Source organism: Streptopelia decaocto, assembly GCF_964273445.1.
Source record: "Streptopelia decaocto genome assembly, chromosome: 6".
Classification (NCBI taxonomy): Eukaryota; Metazoa; Chordata; class Aves; order Columbiformes; family Columbidae; genus Streptopelia; species Streptopelia decaocto.
The window spans coordinates 66,354,177-66,368,035 of record NC_138660.1 but is presented as its reverse complement, the minus strand read 5'-3'; the positions used below and the strand labels follow the sequence as shown (position 1 = coordinate 66,368,035).

General features: G+C 48.1%; 1 protein-coding gene across 4 annotated transcripts in view; it reads right to left on the bottom strand.

The window, feature by feature from the left end:
• Nucleotides 1-2,667: 2,667 nt before the first annotated feature.
• The window catches only part of LYPD6 (LY6/PLAUR domain containing 6), a 33,765-nt gene continuing 22,573 nt past the window's right edge, over nucleotides 2,668-13,859 (bottom strand). For 3 of the 4 annotated variants that reach the window (XM_082055873.1, XM_082055872.1, XM_082055871.1), the window contains 4 exons: nucleotides 12,688-12,848; nucleotides 10,279-10,377; nucleotides 6,597-6,727; nucleotides 2,668-5,905 (listed from right to left, as the gene is read on the bottom strand). In XM_082055873.1, the coding sequence (XP_081911999.1) occupies nucleotides 5,735-5,905; nucleotides 6,597-6,727; nucleotides 10,279-10,377; nucleotides 12,688-12,805 (519 nt within the window). In that variant the 5' untranslated portion in view covers nucleotides 12,806-12,848 and the 3' untranslated portion in view covers nucleotides 2,668-5,734. Of the gene's footprint in view, nucleotides 5,906-6,596; nucleotides 6,728-10,278; nucleotides 10,378-12,427; nucleotides 12,537-12,687; nucleotides 12,849-13,859 lie in introns of those variants that run through there. The other variant, XM_082055874.1, reaches the window with a different exon arrangement.

Sequence of the window (13,859 nt, the reverse complement as noted above, 5' to 3'; positions counted from 1 at the left end):
TAATCTTTACCGCTAAAACCGGTGTCTGGCAGGTTGGAAGAGTCTTAAGAAAAGAAAATGGATTCTGAGGGCTGGACTTTGGGGATGGTTTTGTGCCTAAAGAGACACAGTGATATCCCAGAGTGACTAAGTGATGGCTGGGAAATTAACTCATCAGGATATATTTCTCTTGGAGAAAACTCAAAAATTTGGTTGGTGGAATGCTTTTGGGTGATAACCCATTATTTTTGGTAGTGAAAAAGCCATGTATATGTATTATACCCTACTTTGTGCTTAGCTTGCTAAGACATGAGTGTGAACAGCAGGAAATATCCACCCCAGGTGGGCAGCTCTGTGGCCAGAACAACCGACTTTGCGTCTTTCTGTTCCCTGTGACAGCTGCCACGGGCTTTGGGTGCAGCTCTTTTATTTACTAATAAATGCCGGTACAGGCTGCATGGCACACACCCTCACAGCAGGAGGATTCCTTACATTTTTACAGGAAAAACCTGAACAAGTTACCCCCTTAAAATAGTTACTTAAGCTATTGTCCTTGCAGCAGCGGGTAGGGGATGGGACTTGGCTGGCAGCCCCGTGCCACCCTCCCAAATTAAAGCTTGAGTAGGAGGTTGGGGTTTGTCTTTTCTAACACACATGGACTGACAAGTTGGGGTTTGGCCTGTATTCAGCACAGCTGGATAGGAACATCCATAGCATAACTAAAACCCATTTAAATTTTACAACGTTGAGTAGTGAAATGTTTGTAGATGTCCGTAAAGCCGGCTTGCTCAGGTTGCGTTTCAGAATGAAAACCTCTGGCAGAGTTTTATTTTTGGCAGCTTGGTATCGCTCGCTCTATTTTTCCATTTGTTTGTATTTATTGTGCATAGAATCTGTCACGTTGAGGACGTCCAGCCTGCTGGTTTTAGCCTAAGACTTGTAGGGTTGATCTCCGTGTGATGAAATGTGTAAAGGTTACGTGTCTAAAACCTGACAAAAACCTTAAAAAAGGAATAGGGAAGCTTAAGCTCCATAAATACATATAAGTTAGTTGAACTAGATATATTTGAAATGCTTTCAAATGTAAAATATCAGTGCTAAAGGAATGACGTTATAGGATCAAGCCGGGAGTTGGGTGGCTGTTGGAGTCTCAGTGGACTTTGGGATTAATGTCAAGGGAAGTTGGTACAAGAATTGATCAAATAATGCTCTAATGAGTTTGGCACTCTAAGTGTGTATTAGTAATAGGCGACAAAAATAGGAAGCCTGTTTTGACATGCAGCAGAAGAGTAATGTTGTGGGATGTGCAAGAACCTTGATTCCAAGGGTTAGTTCCCATCTTGTTTGTTTAATTCTGAATCGATGCTTCTTTGGGCATTGTCATTTCTAAGGTTTGCACCTCCAGATCATAACCATTAACTTACGCTTGCCATTAATTCCATAATATCCATATTTTAAGTACATTTTCGCTCTTTCCTTTCCACGAACCACGTGTAGGCCTGGTGACGCCATTTACCAGAATCAACTTGTTGGCAGTTTCTGGGTGGAAGGAGCGAGTCGTGTATTCCTCGGCTGGGAATGTATGGAAACCTCCAGCCCTTAGCGAGACACTTGGGGTGTAACTGGTGCTGGTTGCTTGAGCCTCTTTAAAATGCTTTCACAAAAGCTTTGCCTTGCCAGTCCAAAATAGGGTTTTTGGGGGACATTATGCTGGATTTTGGTGGGCAATGGAGAAGCAGTTCCTGCATCTCAAAACCAAAATGTAATTAAATAATAATAATAATATCAGTGCTTATGGCTCCGGCAAGCAGGAGGTTCAGCATCGCTTTGGGTGCTGCAGGGCAGAGGTACCAGGCGGGTTTTGCACAAACTGGTTGTTTAAGGGGAGGAAAAGAGCGACACAATCAACTCGCGTTGTCTTTACTGACAATTAATTCAACTGCTTTGCAGCAAATGGAAGTGAAGTGTTTGTAACTAACAAACGTCTGCCTTCTGCTCGCTGCACCCGTGGGGGTGATCCCGGCCCTGAGCAGGGAGCGCGGCTCCCAAAGGCACCTCTTGCAATGGGATAACAAACTCTTTTAAGGCACATTTTTAAACAAAAGCTGCACCAAGTGCTGAACCTCCAGAGAGATACTTATTTTAATACTAAGTGGAAAGTCGGGTGCTGTAAGTGCTGTAGTTAACTGTGCTACTGTAAAATGCATTTATTCAATTTAGAGCTGTGGGAATTGGCCCAGTCACTACTGTTTTCCTTAAATATACCTTTGCAAATGTTGATTTATTATTTTTTGGCCTTTTCTGTCTCTTCACCTGCATCCAGGAGAGCTCAGCTCAGCCTCTGCCCCGCTCGAACAGCCTTTATCAGCAAAACCCAGCCAATTCCCTTCTGTACACATAGGCAGGTAATTGTCAGAATATCCCATAATACAGCTGTAGAATTGTATCGCTTTAACTTTGAGTTACACCTTCTTCACGGTGCCCATCAATAACTTAGGCCAAAACCTTTCATTAGGCACATGAAGTTGTTCACGTCCAACTCAGTGTTGGTTGCAGGAGTGGAAATGATAATAGAAATCACTGCATTAAAACCTCCAGAACGTGCTGGGATTAAATTAGCGCTGCAGCACAATTATGGAGCAGGGAAAGCTTTCCCGGAGCAGGAGAGGGACGGGAAGATCCAGGGCTCAGTAACTAAACAAGAATCTCTTCAGACTTATTTATTTAATAATTATTTAATATTTACTTAAATGGCCAATTTAAAAAAGAACAGGTAACAAATAACCATGGGAGCTCAAGAGGAAGAAACTATGGGAAAGAATCAGTGGGAGTTAAAACCAAAATGGTCTTAAATACAGATATTTATATTTTTAAAGAGTTTTTTTGCTGGTAGGACCCCAGGGGAAGGAGAAGGGGCCGGGGGAGCAGATGGTGGCCCAGCACAGGGGACGCTGTTATCACACACCTCACGCATCGTGTGAACATTTAAAACATTTATTTATACAAATGTACAGCATTTACAGGAGTTAAAAAATTAGACGTTTTAAAGCAATATCACATATATAGAGCCTAAAAAAATAAATACGGTGCAGCTCAGCATTTCTGTGCTTTAAACCCTCCCCCATGTGCTCGCAGTCACCTTTATTTGCTCTTTTAAGCCCAATGTCCATCATCCTTGTGCCACAGCTGGAGGCAGCAGCTCAGCTGGATGGTGCTCAGGTCCTTTTTGGGGAGCACAACTGGGACACACTGGTGAGAGAGCACAAGAGCTGGGACCTTCTCCAGCGGTAGCGTCGCTGTGGTCAGAGCAACAGAACTGCAAAATATATGGGAAATAGAGGGAGACGACATACAGAGATGCCAGAAGATGTTGGTGCAAACTTGGCTGTAACTGGTGACCGAGGCAACCAGGAGGTAACATCTGCTTCTTGCTGCTGGTCAGTTTTCTTATTGCTTGACTCCTAAATGCATGTGGATAACAAGTCCCAGAATTAAACCAGAAATCCTTAGAACCTCCAGCTGAGCTGCCACCACCAGCCTGTGAGCCCTGAGATGGTGAGGAGGTCCCCTTGAGGTTCTACTGGTGGCCACATGCAAGATGGCCCAAGGCTTGAGCCCACCTTGGCTGAAGAGATTAGCAAGATGTTCCTAAGTAATCTCGGTTCTGCATCCCGCTGGCTTTCCAACACATCTTCTCTAAGCACACATCTTGGCCAGCATTCAACCCCTGCCCCAGGAGAGCAGCTGAACGCCCGGGTGAGGTCCTTCCAGACTTAAACTCTTCCATTTTGCATAATTAATAAATACTTAAATTGCTGTTGGAGGAGTCACATCCCTCTCCACCTCATTCTCCCCACCCCATAAGTACCTCGCACGCTCGAGTGAGCTTGCACAGGAGGGGACGGGCTTTAGAAAGGCTGCAGGGTTGGGCTTGTTTGGGTCTGCTAGAGCTAGGTTTAACTTGCATAAAATAAGAGATTGCAACTACCCTCTTAATACTAGTGCTCTGTGAGCAGGTCGGAGGAGAACCGAATGACGTCAAAACGCAAGATTCGTCAGCCTTTCCTCAAAAGTGTTAGTTTTAGATAAAAAGAGGAAAGACACAGTGTTTGAGGTTCCGTTTTCATAATGAGAAAACATCCTCAGCAAAGCACACGGAGGTTCCTTCCCCAGGGAAGGCACCTGAAAGCAGCTTCTCCTTCAACACCAATAAAACTCCCCGGAGCACGAGCAGAGCTCACTCCAGAGGCCACACACCTCCAGGCAGCATCTCTGCACACTCAGATCTGCAGTTTTCCACCTAAAACCGGTATGTGACACCGGTGCTGCTGGGACCTTCCCGGAGCCCTTGCAAAGCATTTACATTCCAGCACTGGCTTCCTTCATTCGCCTCTCCCCCTGTAACTCACCAAAACAGGCATATTGTAGCTCGATACAGCACAGGTTACCTTGGAGCATGATGAGCCGAAAATCAGCTTGTAAAGGAACAATTTATAAGGTTAATTTGTTGTTTGAGGTGGGTTTTTTTTGTTTAAGTAAGTTTGGTTTAACTTTAAGTCCATAGCCACCCTGCTTTTATTACAGACCTTGCAAAACAAAGTTGATTCTTTTTCAATAATGATGCAAAACAGTTTATATATATATATATAGATATATCTGATAATTTATATATTACAGGCTTACCCACTTGCAAAACAACCATTTTGCCTGGCAATATCAGTATTAAGAATCTTCTAAACACTTTGGATCCGACTCATTATACAAAAATAAATATTGCATATGTGATTTTGGAGCGAAACAAGAAACAGGTCACTGAAACAGCTGTAGCTTGGAGCAGTCCATACACCACAGTCAGAGGGCATTAAATACAATAAAAGAAGCTATTCAGGATCAGGGGTGTTTCTCAGGCTGGAATGGGTGCCCAAAACGTGAAAACTTGTAAAGCCCCAAAACAAAGAACCTCTTGGCTCAACCGGCACCAGCATCTCAACCTTCACACAGCTCCCTCCTCCCAGGGGAGGGTCAGAACCCCCACACACAGACTTTCTTTTCTAATCATGCTTCAGGAGCGGAGTTTTTAGAGCGTTTCTGGTTTGATTTATAACCCGAGGTGATTTCCTGCCCCTCCTGGTGGGCACCTTTGGAGGAATCACCTGTGCGAGGCGCTCACCTGCTCCAAACTGCTCCTGCTCCCTTGTGCTCATCCCTTCCAGCTTCTGCTGCCTCGCCACAAGCTCCTGCCCTCCCCGAGACGTCTTATTTACTCTGCATTCTAAAAACAGGTTAACGAGACACCGGAGTTAGTGCTGTGACAATGACAACGCGGTCAGTTGAAGACGTCCCTGCTCGTGGCTGGATGAACTTTGAAGGTCCATCCAACCCAAACCAGTTCTATGGTTGTATAACAAGAAAAGTTTCAAATGTGTAAGTGATGATAATAATAGCAGCTGGCAGGAATACGGTACTTTTAAATATCATTTCTTCATGAGGAAAAGATGGACATTAAGAAAAGTGTCTGTATCAGTCTCAGCCATGGATTCTGGGAACATTTGGCATGAGTTTCTTCAGAAAACAGTAGTGAAACGTGATGGTTTTACCCCCTTCAAGTACATCTACATCCCAGGCTCACCACTCCATCGGTAATAAAAACAAGGAGGAAAACCAGCCTTCCAAAGCCAGCTCAGCAGGGAGAGGCTGAATGTTCACGCAGCTGTTGTCAGCAGCTCAGCTGTGCGTCCCACGGCGTGCGCCGGTGTCACCAGCGCGGGGACAGCAGCCCCAGCCACAGACAGGCCGCGGTCAGCAGGACGGGCTGCGAGAGCCGCCGCGTCTTGTTGAGCGGGGACAGGGTGGTGAACACGGCGTCTGTGGCGTTCCTGGGCAGGGGCAGGTTGCAGATGGTTCCTTCGCAGCACGACGTGCAGACCTGCGCAAAAACAAACAAGTTGTAACTTCTTATTTGAAAGACACCAACACCAACGCAGAAAGACACACAGAAAATAATAAGACACCTGCAAAGGAGCGCAGTGACCAGTCTGATTATTTTCCCCTTGTTTTTCCTCCCCCCACCCTCCCCTTTTATTTATTAATGTACTTGGAGAACGATTTCACCTGCACAGGAACAACACTTCGGCGGATACAAGGACGACACATCCATTTTGAAGCTCTTATTTTCTACCCCAAATAAGCAAACTGCTGAAAACCAGTGGTGGTTGGTTCACATAGAGCTCACAAACCAGAACTCAAATAAATAACTACTTGCTTATTCAAACAGGGTTTTGTTGCAGGTACTCGTTTCAGTAGGAAAACCATGAGCATTGGTCGCAGAGCAGAGAGGACATGGAGCAAACACGAGGCAGCTCTGCAGGCCAAGCTCCTCAAACCCCTGAGCTACTGCCGTTTATTTAAATGCTCTTTAAAGAGATTATTCTTTTATTCTGGGAGAGCTTATTCCTTTGTTTCTGTAGCAAATGGAAATGAGCTGGAGCTCCTTAAGAAGAGAAACTTCATCTTTGACGATGCTGATTTACCCACTGAACCAGTCAGATTAATGGGCAAAGGCCAGAAGGATTCTGCCAAGTTTTCATATTAAAAAAAAGGCAACTTTTGTCCTATACCTTGTATTCTTCGTGCTTTACATAGGTGCATCCCGTAGCCAGACAGTCCTCTAGGGGCACACAGCGCTTGGTGACCGACACGCTCTCCCCCGTGACTTTCATCATGTGTTGGCTGAAGCAGTATCTGGTACCTAGAAGGACAGAAAAAATGTCTTTACCTGGCTAATTTTGTCATAATCTACTAATAGGAAGTAATAAAAAAGATCTCTTAATTTTTTTAATCTTGGGATTTAAAAAAAAAAAATATTATTTTGATGTATTTCTTGCAATACATAAATGTCAGTAAATATGGGCACCCCCACCCCAAGCTCTGGCACGGAGCTGAGGTTTCAAAGCAGCCCGGAACATGCAGGTTTGTTCCCAATACTCACAGATAAATAAACACACATATGGTGGATAATAAAGTTACAGCGAGAGTTTCATATAAACAAACACACAATGGTGTGCGCCAGCAGCTTCACAAGCATGGCCTTTAAAAAGGAAAACTTTTGCAATACCTGTTTGTGCCTCAAGCTGAGCTTTGTTTGCATAGGTTTCATTTTTTAACTTGCTTCATGGACAACCATTAAATGCCCCCAAAAAATCTATAAAACGATGCCAAAACACCCAGCGGAACAGTGAGGAGGATGGATGGATTTCTCAGTTTCCCAGTCTTTGGGAAAAGCACCATAAAATGGGAAAAGCACCATGAACCGGACCGTGTCCCCATCACATCTCCTGCCCGCTGAGGGCTCCCCCATCCCCAGCGACACCATCCTCCTCCTCCTCTTTCTTAAGCTCGTCCTTGTCCCCGTGTAAAGCACACAGCAAATCCAGAGCAGAATGTGCTGTGGTTGTCCCCAGGTGTAAAGGACTTCCCATGTGTACTTGCCATGTTTTCGGCGTTCAGCGACAGCCGGGCGAGATTGCCACAATAAGCAATAAAATTCAGTCATCTGAATTAATATTCAAATAAGATTCAAATACGCCATTGCAGCATGAAAGTTGATGCTCAAGGACGGCGGTGCCCAAGCACGCAGGACACTGCGCGGCCACGGGTAAGGATGGGTCTCCATTATACTGCATTAATAACAAAATATAATAGATTTCCTCAATTTTGCAGCTCTAGAGTGTCTTTAAAGGCACTTGAGAGCCCAGCTGACCACAGTGTAACATTCAGTTACACTTTCCATTACAAAAGGCTTTGAAAATGAGGTGGTTGCTCTACGGGATTATTTGGGGGACTTTCAGGGCTATTGATTTACGCTGACCCCGGTGTGACAAAGTGACACCATCGCCTTTTCTTTCGCATTTTTTCTCTCCCTTATAATGAATTTCATTATACACAAAATGTGGTTTCCTTTAAGTCCTACATTATAGTTAATGAAAATATTTTGTTTTGCTTTTAATAGCATCGTCTCTAAAAAAAAAATAGCAAATAGCACCACTTAACCCAAGCAAACCAGCTTTGGGGTCACTGCGGGGAAGGTGACGGCGCCACCGCGCCCTCCGACCGCCAGAGATGAGGGAGCGACCCGAGCAGACAACCCGCTCCGAGCCTCCCCGCGGTCACCCCGCAAACCAGCGGCTGCATTGCTGCGCCTTCCAAACATCGCGTTTGAAAATTAAAGCAGCAAAGAAAACAGCTGGCTCACTAAAAGCTTTCCCATCTGTCGGGCAGGAGCGCTGGGGACCGTAACCAGCAGCGCTGCTCTGCTTGAACACACCCGATGAGTTACAGACCCACCAAAGCCTGGTTTTCCCCTCCCCTAAACCACCAGTAGGTACTAACTTCACTTTCCAGATTAGCCTGTCTTTTTGGGTCAAGTAACTCCAGCTCCTAAAGGCAGATCTCAGAGTCTCACAGCAACCTGCAGGTAACGCCAGCCTTACTCATTTAAACGCCACCGACTGCTGCCCAAGCAGGGAGCGGCCATGGCCACCGGTCTCATCTGATGCCAGCCAGCCTGATCTCAGCTATTGCTATTGATGTTGTGCTGATTCGAGCTCAAATCAAAAACATTCTCAGACAGATAACACGCTCTGACACAGCTGCAAACACAGCTGGCTCGTCCCTGCAGCGCAGGTTCTGCTCTCTTTTCCAAAATAAATATTTTCGGCAGGCACTTGTGATGTCTCACAGCAGATCACAGACATCCCGGACAGATGCTGAACAGCAAAGCCGAGCCTACAGAGAGCACCAGGGGAGCACTGAGCCCCATCGCATCCTTCTGCCCATCAGCATTCTCCTGCCCATCGCATCCTTCCTTCTGCCCATCACATCCTTCCTTCTGCCCATCACATCCTTCCTCCTGCCCATCACATCCTTCCTTCTGCCCATCGCATCCTTCCTCCTGCCCATCGCATCCTTCCTCCTGCCCATCAGCATCCTCCTGCCCATCACATCCTTCCTCCTGCCCATCACATCCTTCCTCCTGCCCATCGCATCCTTCCTTCTGCCCATCGCATCCTTCCTCCTGCCCATCGCATCCTTCCTCCTGCCCATCACATCCTCCTGCCCATCACATCCTCCTGCCCATCACATCCTTCCTCCTGCCCATCAGCATTCTCCTGCCCATCAGCATCCTCCTGCCCATCACATCCTTCCTTCTGCCCATCGCATCCTTCCTTCTGCCCATCGCATCCTTCCTTCTGCCCATCGCATCCTTCCTTCTGCCCATCAGCATCCTCCTGCCCATCACATCTTTCCTTCTGCCCATCGCATCCTTCCTCCTGCCCATCGCATCCTTCCTCCTGCCCATCACATCCTTCCTCCTGCCCATCGCATCCTTCCTCCTGCCCATCACATCCTTCCTCCTGCCCATCGCATCCTTCCTCCTGCCCATCGCATCCTTCCTCCTGCCCATCGCATCCTTCCTCCTGCCCATCACATCCTTCCTTCTGCCCATCAGCATCCTCCTGCCCATCGCATCCTTCCTCCTGCCCATCACATCCTTCCTCCTGCCCATCGCATCCTTCCTCCTGCCCATCACATCCTTCCTTCTGCCCATCGCATCCTTCCTTCTGCCCATCACATCCTTCCTTCTGCCCATCAGCATCAGCTTCCTCCTGCCCACAACTGGTTCCCACCCTGGTGAGGACACAACCCCCGTCCAACCCACGTCCAGGGCCTCCTCAGGGGCTGTGGACAGTCTTAGTGTTTGTGTCTCCAAAAGAGAAGCAGTAAGGGTTGATCTGAGGATCTCACCGATGCCTGTGTCTGATATTTTGGTGCCTGTATCTCAAAGCCCTTTCTAGGCTGTTCCCAGCTTCAGAGTCCAATGATTTATGAGCCCAAAATACCAAAAATACCTTGAGGCCAGCTGAAAAGAGGCAGTCTCGGCTGCCCTGAAGCGTGGGCTTGTGCCATGTGCCACAGAAGTGATTAAAGCAAGAACTGGTCCTGTACTCACCAGTAAGAGAAACACAACCCTTAAATAAACGTCAGCCTGATTTAATTTCCAGCTGAGCTAGAGGAGACAAAAAGTCCTAAACTTCATCCAGCACAGACAGAAAAGCTTAAAGGATTACTCATATCGCTTACACATCTCCATGATGAGGGGGCTTACAAGCGGGAGCAGCGATCGCCAGCATCCGAGTACACATAAGGAATAATGGGGGCTCAGTGCTGTCCCCGCGGTGGGGACAGCGAGCGGTTGTCATCAGGTAGATTTCAATTAAACGCCAGCACACAGCTGGTTACCTCGGGGACAATAGACGTCGGGAGCCCACCGGTTGCATTCGTAATTATCTGCCGCCTTTTCGCAGGTGAAACATTTAAATCCGTGAGGATACGGTGTGGCTGAAAGGAAGAGATGATATTCAGTTAAAACGAGCCAATTAATCCGGCTCTGCTGTGCTTTTCAGAGGCACACAGCAGCGTTTGTTCTCGTCAGACGTATCTTTCTACAGGTGTACCTGTCAACTTCGTCAAGTTGGTCCCGATTTGTAAACATCCCGCCAGCAATAGCAACGCGGGAAAGGCACATACGGTACAATAAGGACTCAGTTCAGCCGTGTTTACCTGGAAGAAGTGCCCGCTGTGGACTTCAAAGGCAGTTAATGGGAGCAGGGACTACTTATTGTCATGGTATCAGCACTCACATCCAATACTGCTACTCTACCAGTGCTGATAACAAAATATCAGATGGATTAAAATACTTCTGGAAGCGAGCTGCTGCCGTTTTGGAAGGCAGGCTGAGGTCCCCAAAGGAAAGAAAATCAACTTGCTGAACCCTCCAGTTTTGAACAGCAGACCCTGTCCTGATTTATCTCAGCAGACGAAGAGAGCGTTAACTCCTTAAGTGGTCTCCTGGCAGGGCTTCTGTAGCACATTCAATACATCTTCAAGATGTTGCCACCAAAAGGTCACGGTTATCTCCATGGGGTGAAGTAAGCCGGACCTCCACAGCCTCATGTCTCACCTCCTCTTCACCTCGTGCCCTTGCCCATCGGCTCTGGGCCAGCCCCATTTGGGTAGGATTGGTGAAGCAAGAGGCGTTTGCTGCTTTTCTCCCCAGGCTCCTCTGGGGAAGGGCCAGCAAGTCCCCTGGGAACATCTCTGGTGGGGCTGGTGGTGCCCTCAAGGAACAGCTGGGGCTGGGACAACACAACGGCACTAATAAATTCACCCCTCTTCACCCTGCACCTCTGGCAGGTTGTGGTTGCAGCATGAAACTGGAATTTCGTCTTGCTTTTTAAAGAATATACATCTTTCAGGCAAATTGGGAAAGGTGGTGAGTTTCCTCTGGGAACAGGTGGCAGGTACAGCTCCCCAAGCGCTCCCTGCTTGTAGAATTAAATAAGCTTGTATCTGATGAAGGGAATAGACTGGTGAAGGGAGAGCCCGTGGAAGATGTGAAGATACGTAACTTTGCCATAGCACGGCTCCAGGGAGCTGCTGAAATCAGTCAGGAGCAGCTGGTGCCACAGCTGCACACGGTCACGTTGGCCCTGGCTCACGGCCATCCATGTGCCCGGGCAAACCGCGTGGCCACGGGTCCTGGTCTTATGGCCAGAGAGATCACTGAGGAACAGAAAGCAGCGACCAAACAGCTCCTGACATGCTCAGCAACTGCCCATAACCCTCTCTGTCCTTTAACCCCTTTGGGAAGGAGCAGTTTGGTTTTACATCAACCAGTTTTATGAGTATTGGGGATATTTATGTAATTTTTGCTCAGCACTCAGCGCAACCCTGATGTTTCTGCCGCCTTAACACATAGAATCATAGAGTGGTTTGGGTTGAAGGGACCTTCCCAGCTCCCCCAGTGCCCCCCCTGCCATGAGCAGGGACATGTTCACCAGCTCAGGTTGCTCAGAGCCCCGTCCAGCCTGGCCTGGGATGTCTCCAGGGATGGTTCAGCCACCACCTCTCTGGCCAACCTGGGCCAGGCTCTCACCACCCTCAGGGCAACCATTTCTTCCTCATGTCCAGCCTGAATCTCCCTCCTTTAGTTTAAAACCATCACCCCTTGTCCTGTCACAACAGGCCCTGCTCAAAAGTCTGTCCCCATGTTTCTTACGGGCCTCGTTTAAGCACAGAAAGGCTTCAATTAGGTCTCCCCAGAGCTACTTTTGGAGAAGAGGAGACTGAGGGGTGACCTTATTAATGTTTATAAATATATAAAGGGTGAGTGCCACGAGGACGGAGCCAGGCTCTTCTCGGTGGCAAACAATGATAGGACAAGGGGTAATGGGATCAAGCTGGAACACAAGAGGTTCCACTTAAATTTGAGAAGAAACAACTTCTCAGTGAGGGTGGCAGAGCCTGGCCCAGGCTGCCCAGGGGGTTGTGGAGTCTCCTTCTGTGCAGACATTCCAACCCACCTGGACATGCTCCTGTGCGACCTCACCTGGGCGTTCCTGCTCCAGCAGGGGGATTGGACTGGATGAGCTTTCGAGGTCCCTTCCAATCCCAAACATACTGTGATACTGTGACACTTTTCTCCAGGCTGAACACCCCATCTCTCAGCCTGTCCCACAGCAGAGCTGTTCCATCCCTCTGATCATCTTGGTGGCTCCCCTGGCCCCTCTCCAGCAGGTCCATGTTCGCCCTCGTCCTCAACCCCGCGCCACGGCCACCCCGGCTCGCAGCCCATCAAAGGCGCCTTACTGGAGGGGTGCAGGTAGACGATGTCCTTGGCGGTGAAGTCGCGGGGCCGGGCGGCGGGCAGGCAGCCGGCCAGCAGGCCCAGCAGCAGCGTCCGTGCCAGCGCGGGCTGCGGGGCCATCGCCGGGCGGGGACGTGCTCATGCGGCGGCCGAAAACGTTCACCTGGGCAACGGGAGAGAACACAGAGTCGTTCGGGTTGGAAAAGATCATGGAGCCCAACCGTTAACCCAGCACTGCCGAGTCCACCACTAAACCCTGTCCCTAAGCACCACGTATATGCATCTCGCAGTGCAAGACTGCTCTGATGCAGTGGGAAGACCAGTATCAGACCCAAGGGATCTGTTCGTGTCAGAGGCTGCATTCCTTCCCCATCCTTGAGCTCCTCATCTCTTCCACAGCGATGTTATTCCACGTACCACCCACAGCTCCATCATTTTAGCCACTCTTGAAATGAGCAACAACAGAACGCTCGTAACTGCCTCCTGCTTAACACACCGCGTGTTAGAAAGTGCTCTGAAAGCAAGTGTTGTCTAGCATGCTTTCATTAAGTTGTTAATTAGCGAATTTTACTGACATAAATCACTCTTGATTGTGCACTGTTGATGCAGTTTTACAGCATAAGAACAACACTTCATCTGGTTTAAGGTCAGAGAATTAACATCCATCCATCCATCCATCCATCCATCCATCCATCCATCCATCCATCCAATATATTCCCTTCAAATCACAACAAGTCACCTCAACTTGCTCTCACCGGCTCTTGCAGAAGAGCCCAGGGAGTGCATATGCTGCAGACTCCTAGGCATGTCGAATTGCTGGTATTAGCTATATTTTAGCTTTTTTGTTTTGCCTTTTCAAAAACCTCAATAGGACATCGATAAAGTCATCAAGGCCGCTCTGTGTCAAGATTTAACTACTTCATTAAGAGAAAACTGCAAAACTGAAGAGTTAGACTGGGAAGAAGGGTAAGGACGTAGCTGGAGACCCATCGGGATGCCCAGGGGAGCAGCGCTGGGTCTCCCACACTCCAACACAGGCTGACACCCTTCAAAACCACGTCTTTTCAGCAAACCAGAAGCTCCACGTTACTTCCCACTCTCAGGAAAGTCGAGGAGCACTGGCCGCTGCAGCTCCTCTCTTCCTTCAGCTGGCGGCTGTTAAAAACATAAAGCA